The sequence below is a fragment of the Acinonyx jubatus genome, chromosome A3 (assembly GCF_027475565.1).
Source record: "Acinonyx jubatus isolate Ajub_Pintada_27869175 chromosome A3, VMU_Ajub_asm_v1.0, whole genome shotgun sequence".
In the NCBI taxonomy this organism is placed as follows: domain Eukaryota; kingdom Metazoa; phylum Chordata; class Mammalia; order Carnivora; family Felidae; genus Acinonyx; species Acinonyx jubatus.
The window spans coordinates 84456997-84464474 of NC_069388.1; the positions used below are offsets into that span (position 1 = coordinate 84456997).

Genomic DNA, 7478 nt, shown 5'->3' on the forward strand with positions numbered 1-7478 from the left:
GTACCCATATACCAAAGTGAGCTGGGCTTGAAGCCACCATGCTGTCCCCTCTTTGACTTTGCAGTGATGTGGCAGTTCCTGAGGCAGATGAAAATCTCTTCACATACGTCTTCACATATGCTTACTGATCTTTTGCAGCTAAAGAATAAGTTTGAAAGAAATTAGTGGACACATTAAAAAACAAAATCTAACCACAGCAATACTAATCCACTTACCTTTTCAAACAGGTGTTGCTAGTGAATCAAGATTTTTAACTATGTAACCCCATCCTAAGGTTCCAGTCCACACAGAAGAGGACAATCATGAACTCAAGAAGGCTTGCAAAGAGGAAACTTATTAATCAGTGATGACTGAAATACAGTTTTCCTCTTTAGCAAGTTGCTTTACTAGGTTCAGTGTATCAGAGAAGGTAGAAAAAGATAAAAACTTTAATTCAACCCCGAGACTGTTTTGAGCATTTCCTTCCTAGCCCAAGTGACAGTTTCTACTCTATGCTTCTGATGAAAACATTTTTTAATCATTTTAACATAATTTTTGAAAAGCAAGTTTTCTATAAGTGAATAAAAGAACAGAGATTGCTTTCATAGCTCCAGGAAAAAAAGGAAGGTCCCCCTGAGATATGGGGAAGGTGTGTTGGGAGCAGTGATATTTAAGCTGGGCTTTGATGAGTCAAAGGAAGTTTACTAACTAAAGAAAGCCAAGGGGGTAGCTCTCCAAGGTGGGAGAACAGCATGTGCAAAAGCATAGAGGCATGAAACATCCTGAATATTCCAGCGATAGTGGGAACTCTGGTGTAACTGGAATATAGGAGTATAGCATGGAACGATACAGCTGGGGGAGGGGCTTTGGAAACTTATTAGAGACATTCTATGCCATTCCAATGAGTATCATGTCCATCTCGCAGGCTGCCAGTGAACATTTCTAAGCTTCGTAGAGTCATGTTGATTTATATATGTACTTTAGAGAGATAACTTTAGGGAAAATGGAGACGACTGTGCTGGAGTATGAGAGACTGGTGACCAGAGTGATTCATCACACAACTATTATAGAAGTTCTGGTGAAGGAAGCTGTAGGCAAGACCAGAGTTGAGAGGCAAATCTGGGACCAAATGACATGGTTTAGCACCTGACTGGATGTGGTGGTCAGAGGAAATTGCTGAAGACAGCCCCCAGGTTTCCTGGCTGGAAGTATGGTACTTTCTGTGTACTATGTGTGGTACATGGAACCACTGAGAGAGCTCAAGATTGCAGAAAAGGGTATAAGTTTGCTGGGAGTAGCTAGTAGAACAGTTTGTTTAAGCAAAACCATCAGATGGGTTCGCATAAAGGTACAAAGAGGAAACCATTCCCACATCCTTATAGGAGCTATCTGCAAGGCCCAGCGTGCCCACAATTTCTCATCTGCAGTCTTGTTTGATTTTAGGGATTATTCTTCTCCTGAATCTGAGTGATCCCAATACATAAAATGTCCACACCCACAGCTTCAGTTGGCCCAGAGGCTATCATTAATCATATTGAGTTTGTTGTGATATCTTCAACTTCAACCAATGATGAGTCAGCTCAGCTCCATGTCAAAATGCCTTGCTGACCAAGGAGATATTCCCAAAGGCTTCCTGGTATGCTGGATCATGGCACAGATATGGAAGCTGGAGAAAGATAAATCTTTGACCCCACCTAGTCACACCTAGTTTGAGTAAAGCTGGCTAAGTACAAATATGAGAAGGGCTCTCATCTGAGTTCATGCCTGCCTTCTTTTCCACTCCATTGCTTTGGTGAAGCCAAGATGAAGCTCACAGTGAGTAGATTTTTCCTTTTGAATTCATTATCTGATGGCTAGAGACTGTTAATGTTCTGAGCTAAGTGGGTCTGCTTCTTATGACAATCTCACCATAATGGAAAATTTATTTTGAAAAAAAAAATCTCCTTTCTTTTCATTGAATTGTGGCAAGTAAAAACATCTCTGAGGGCAGCCATAGTTATACTGGGAGCAGACAGCTCTGTGAGCATCGTATATCATGCTATCTTAATAAAATTACCTTTCAGTTCTCCTTGTTCAGGTCTGGTCATAAAGCAAGCAGTCCCTAAGTCCTAGAAAGTATCTAATCTTTCCCCACATTGCTGAATACCTCTTTTGACCAAACTCCTGAACATGTTCAGGCAAGATAAAAGCTCATTATCAAATTGGATGGGTGAGAGACTTATTGTCACATTCTCTGCTGTAAAACAGAGGTCCAAGTGAGAAAGATTTGCTTGAACCCTGTCCATAGTCATTTACCCATGAAAAATACCTGAAGCGTGAAGCTAGTACAGTCTCTCACCTATGGCTCCAGATAAAAAGCTAAGAGTGCAGTAGGTACACCATGAAATTCCACCAAAGGAACTGGTGGTGCTGTGTGTCACTTATAACAAGATGCAGAGGGGCTAGAAACCCGATGAATATTTTCATGTTTCAACATATTAAACACTATGTTACAGCAGTGTCTGCTTCGTAATGGAGTTGCAAATGTAACATAGTTATCTAGAAATTAGTTCTAATAACAGCAAGGTCAAAAAATTAAGAAAAAAAAAAAGTTCCCAACCCAGGTCAGATCTGGTTTCTCTCCTGGTTCTGCCGTGAACAAGGGGTACAATCTTAGCCGATACAACCTTGGCCACGTTACTGAACATCTGAAGCTCAGTTTCCTCATATGTGAATGGATTGTTATGTACTAGAGGATCTCTAAAATTTCCCCCATCTCTCACTGTTTAGGAGACTAATTTTTACCTCCATCTTAAGCTATCAGGAGAAAAATTAAGCAAATAAAAGAATTACCTTAAATCACCAGGGCAGATCTCAAACCATTTTATCCCAGGTAAAGGAAATGAGAACAGGTACTCAGAATTGGGCACCTGCATAAAGCTCTGTGTTCTGACAACTAATGTCATGTACCCAATGACAAATGACTAACCTAGGTATCCCGGGACAGTTACTGACTGCCTTTCTGCTAACCACGCTTGACAGCTGGACCTCTCCATCCTCGGTCTCTCAATAGCAGCAGCTAGCCTGCTTACCAATCCATTGCTTTAAAAAAATTGTTTTCGATAAAAAGAGTCATTTTTTATTAGGAGGTCGATGAAGGGAGGAAAGTATCCCAGATCAAAGAGGAAAATTAAATCGTTTTCAGACTTAATTCTCAGAACGTATATCCATCTTCATATTGTATATGCTATTCATTTTCAAATGTACTTTTCAATGTACTGATACTACATCAGTTTTTTATAAGACCTACATTGACAATTATTATTTTTCTTTTTTTAAAAAATGTTTATTTATTTGGAAAGAGAGAGAGTGGGTGTGAGCAGGGGAGGGGCAGAGAGAGATGGAAAGGATCCCAAGCAGGCTCCGCACTGTCAGCCCAGAGCCCGACATGAGGCTTGAACCCACAAACCGTGAAATCATGAGCTGAGCCGAAACCAAGAGTCAGATGCTTAACTGACTGAGCCACCCAGGTGCTCCTACATTAACAATTCTAAAACTACATACCACAATAACATGATTACTACAGTAATTAAGCTATAATCTTACATTATCATTACAACTTTCTATGCTTGAAAAAAAATACAAGGTCAAAGAAGAAAGACGGATCACTTGAGAGAGTGGTAAAATCGGTATTTTTTATAAGCTTGGGTAGAGAAAGAAGAGGACATTGTTTTGCCATGTGGTAGTAGACCAATGTTATTTATGATTTTTAGATTGTCTTTGCCGGACTTCTTGGAGTCTTCCTGACCCCAGCCCTTGCTTTCACTGTAAGTATTACACTTTTTAAAGCGTATTATTAAAATGCATTTGCAAAGAAATGTGGCATTAAATCACCGTCAATTTCTTGTAAATTTCAGGATATCAACATTGGCGGTGACAGCAACAGTGGTATAAGTGGGCAGCAGTCAGTGAGTGTCAACAATGAACACAATGTGGCCAATATTGACAATAACAATGGATGGGACTCCTGGAATGCCCTCTGGGATTACAATACTGTAGGTAGCCAACATGCAATTTCCGTTCTTTACAAATATGATGTTTCTTTTTTTATAACAACAACAAAAATGTCTGCTAACCATAAAAGAATTTAAAATAAAATAATTTCTAACTGCACATAAGCATAGAGTTGTAAGTCAAAGTGCCTACTTTGGTCACCCAGTTTCACTACTAGATATAACACTATTAATGTTTCCCACAATCAGTTAAAATTCAAAGCAATGAACGGTAATTAGGATCCACTATGCCCACAGAATTGTGGGGCTGTTAGAAAAATACGAACAACCTTCTGCCTTCTCTCGAGATACCCTCAGTAATGAGGAAAAACCTGCACAATATTACTGCTCCCTATTTCAGTCTATCTTCAATTTCCTTCCAAAAAGCCAGAGATGGACATTTCACCTGTAACTCGAAAGAAAAAAAAACAAAGGAAATGTAGGTGACAATATTAACTGGTAAGAGAAACACAAAACAAAAACCAAACAAAAACAACACTTGACTCTGGTTAGGAGATCCACCTCTGCAATTACCAGCTTTGTATGTAACAAATTTTGTACTTTTTTTTTTTTTCAACGTTTATTTATTTTTGGGACAGAGAGAGACAGAGCATGAACGGGGGAGGGGCAGAGAGAGAGGGAGACACAGAATCGGAAACAGGCTCCAGGCTCTGAGCCATCAGCCCAGGGCCTGACGCAGGGCTCGAACTCACGGACCGCGAGATCATGACCTGGCTGAAGTCGGACGCTTAACCGACTGTGCCACCCAGGCGCCCCTCAAATTTTGTACTTTTAATAAGCCCATTCTTTATTGTTTCAGTTTTATCCATGTGGTCAATTAGAAAACTAATCCCTGTCTTACCTGTCTCCTAGAAATGTTGTGAAGATCAAATGAGACTCAAATGTGATAGCAATTTGAAGTTTATTTCAGCAAAACGGACATATGTAGAATGACTCCATGTTAGAACTTGAAGAGAGAGCAACGAGTTAGACACTAGGTTCTTACAAACGTTAGCTATAGACATGATTGCAAAACAGGGCCAGATCTGATGTTCTTATCTAGCTAGGTTCATTCTTGAGTTCTATTTCCCTCTGCTGGTAAAACTGATGTCTGATGAAAAAAAAAAAAAAAAACCTCCTTGGAAAACCTACTTCCTTCCATCTACCTTTTTCTTTAACAGAACTTTGCTGCGATTAGACTCTTTAAAAAGAAGGTATGCATTGTGCACAGAATGAACAAGGATGTCATGCCTTCTCTTCATACTCTTGATGCACTGGTCAAGGAAAAGAAGGTATAAATAAAAGTCTTTTTGATTTTGTTCAAGGGAGGTCTTTTGGTTGCCAGTAAATAATGAGGTCACAGTCATTTCCGCGTGACCACAGTACGTTGTAACATGCAGCACAAAAAGGGAAGAGGAACTAGTACTTTCCTGAGGAGAGGCAGCTGCCACCACACTCAGTGCTGTGGCTCACACCTGTCTTTACTGTTCAAGGAGCAAAGCTCTGCTCAAGCCAACGGGAGCTGCCTGCACGTCTCCACTTGGAGTTACACAAAGTTACACAAAAGTTGGGTTGGGGTTATTAGATTTAGAAATAAAAATAGAGGATACCCAGTTAAGTTTGAGTTTCAGATAAACAATGGATAAGTTTTTGTTTTTGTTTTTTTTTAGCATAAGTATATCCTATGCAATATTTAGGACATACTTACACTGAAAAAATGATTTGTTTATCTAAAATTTAAATATAACTGAGTGTCCTTTGTTTTACCTGGCAACCCTAGTTGGGTGGGGACAGAAGATGCATTGCTCTTTAAAATGTTTGCTTGAGTTCATATTTCTGTAACTGACAGGTACCTTTCACTGACACAGTAGAGAAGATAAACTCCATTCTCAGAATCTGATTATTATATAGCTCAATCCAAAAAATACCAAATGACCAAATGAGGTCCAAGCTTCAGAATAAATTTAGCCTCAGATTTCTGCTTTTATGAGAAACTGACGTTTCACACCACCTAAATCTTTTGGGACACAGAAATTCTGAGATACACGGGGTTGGAGTTGGCTCTTCAACTCCAACAGCCATTTTGATTATGAGAAAACGGTAGCCAAGCAATACCCCGTACTGGCCTTGTACCCATCCCTCATCAACAAACTACTGAGCTGGGCATTCATTCCCTCTTTTCCTTTCCACACTCAGCTTCAGGGTAAAGGACCAGGGGGACCACCTCCCACGAGTCTGATATACTCAATCAACCCTGAGAGAGTCAATGATCTGGAAAAGTTAGGGAAACCCATCGCTGGCATGTGCAGAGGGATTCCAACATACACAGCTGATGAGATTGAAGGTAAGTAGGCTTTCTATGGTGCATTGTGAGTTATTGCTGCTGATATGGTCAGACTATTCTCGGGCATGTCTACAGAAGACACCAGTTACTTAGCACTTGCTCTGTGCTTTAAGTGTGTGAAATTATTAACTCCTGCCAGCAGTCTTATGTGATAGGTATTGTTATTCCCACTTTCTGGATGAGGAAACTGAGGCACAGGGATAGGTCACAAATCCTTTGTCTGGGTCAGTCCCACCCATTTTGGTGTTGGATTCTGTGCTCTTCACCATTGGGAAATACGACCTTTCAAGAGTGGATCTGGAGTTACCACAAAATATATTTAAAGTGTTGCATGAATTTCTCAGTGAAAAAAGAATGCTAATAGAATCTATTGACTTGTTATAGCTCATTCACTTAATTTCTGGGCCTTCAAAGAATAACTTGCACAAAAACAAAGTATCCACCTACTTAACCTAATGGCAACTTTCCAGATCTCTGAAGTGATTGATTTAATCTAAATAGATAGATAGATAGATGGATAGATAGATAGATCTTGAAATCTGTGCATAGCTAGTTTGGAAACTGTAGCACCCACCCCCCCCCCCCCAAAAAAAGTCCTTGTAAAGACATTGATATCAGTTTCTTTTTTTTTTTTTTTTTTAAATCAGGGGCAAGCCTGTTCTTTTACTCAAAAGCATGCCTCCGTGCTGATATACTCTGGATTCTGAGAATTTCCTTATGTGGAGAATTGGAGGTGTAAAAAGAAAAAAAAAAGTCACTTTGAATTTAATGATCAGCATATTTTATGCAAAAAAAACCACATTGGGTTCTAAAGGTTTTTATCATGTCATTCTGAAATGTATTCTTCCAGTTATGTTTGGCTTCTTTAAGTTTCAATAAATCTCCTCAGCACTAAATTCCTTATGATTTCTGTTTGGAATGCATAGGATCAAAAGTGCCATGTGGTGGTGGGTAGGCCGTCCAAGTGTATTAGACCCAACTGTTAGCCTATATTCAGGGCCTGTCCCTTATAAAGAACCCCTTCAGATGCTTTGGATACTACTAACCACGGTTCTGGGAATGAATCCAAGGCAATCTGACTGCTCTAAAAACTGTTCCACAGTTGATGTGCACAGTAACATTTC

The 7478-nt window shown here is 39.7% G+C and overlaps 1 protein-coding gene across 1 annotated transcript; it reads left to right on the forward strand.

Annotated features, from left to right (window-relative positions):
• Positions 1–1690: 1690 nt before the first annotated feature.
• GKN1 (gastrokine 1) lies at positions 1691–7267 on the forward strand. Its single transcript, XM_015064079.3, has 6 exons — positions 1691–1794; positions 3732–3785; positions 3876–4013; positions 5192–5302; positions 6207–6354; positions 7002–7267. Exons 1-6 carry the CDS (start codon positions 1783–1785, stop codon positions 7091–7093), a joined length of 555 nt encoding a protein of 184 aa, XP_014919565.1. The 5' UTR covers positions 1691–1782; the 3' UTR covers positions 7094–7267.
• The last annotated feature ends 211 nt before the right edge of the window (positions 7268–7478 follow it).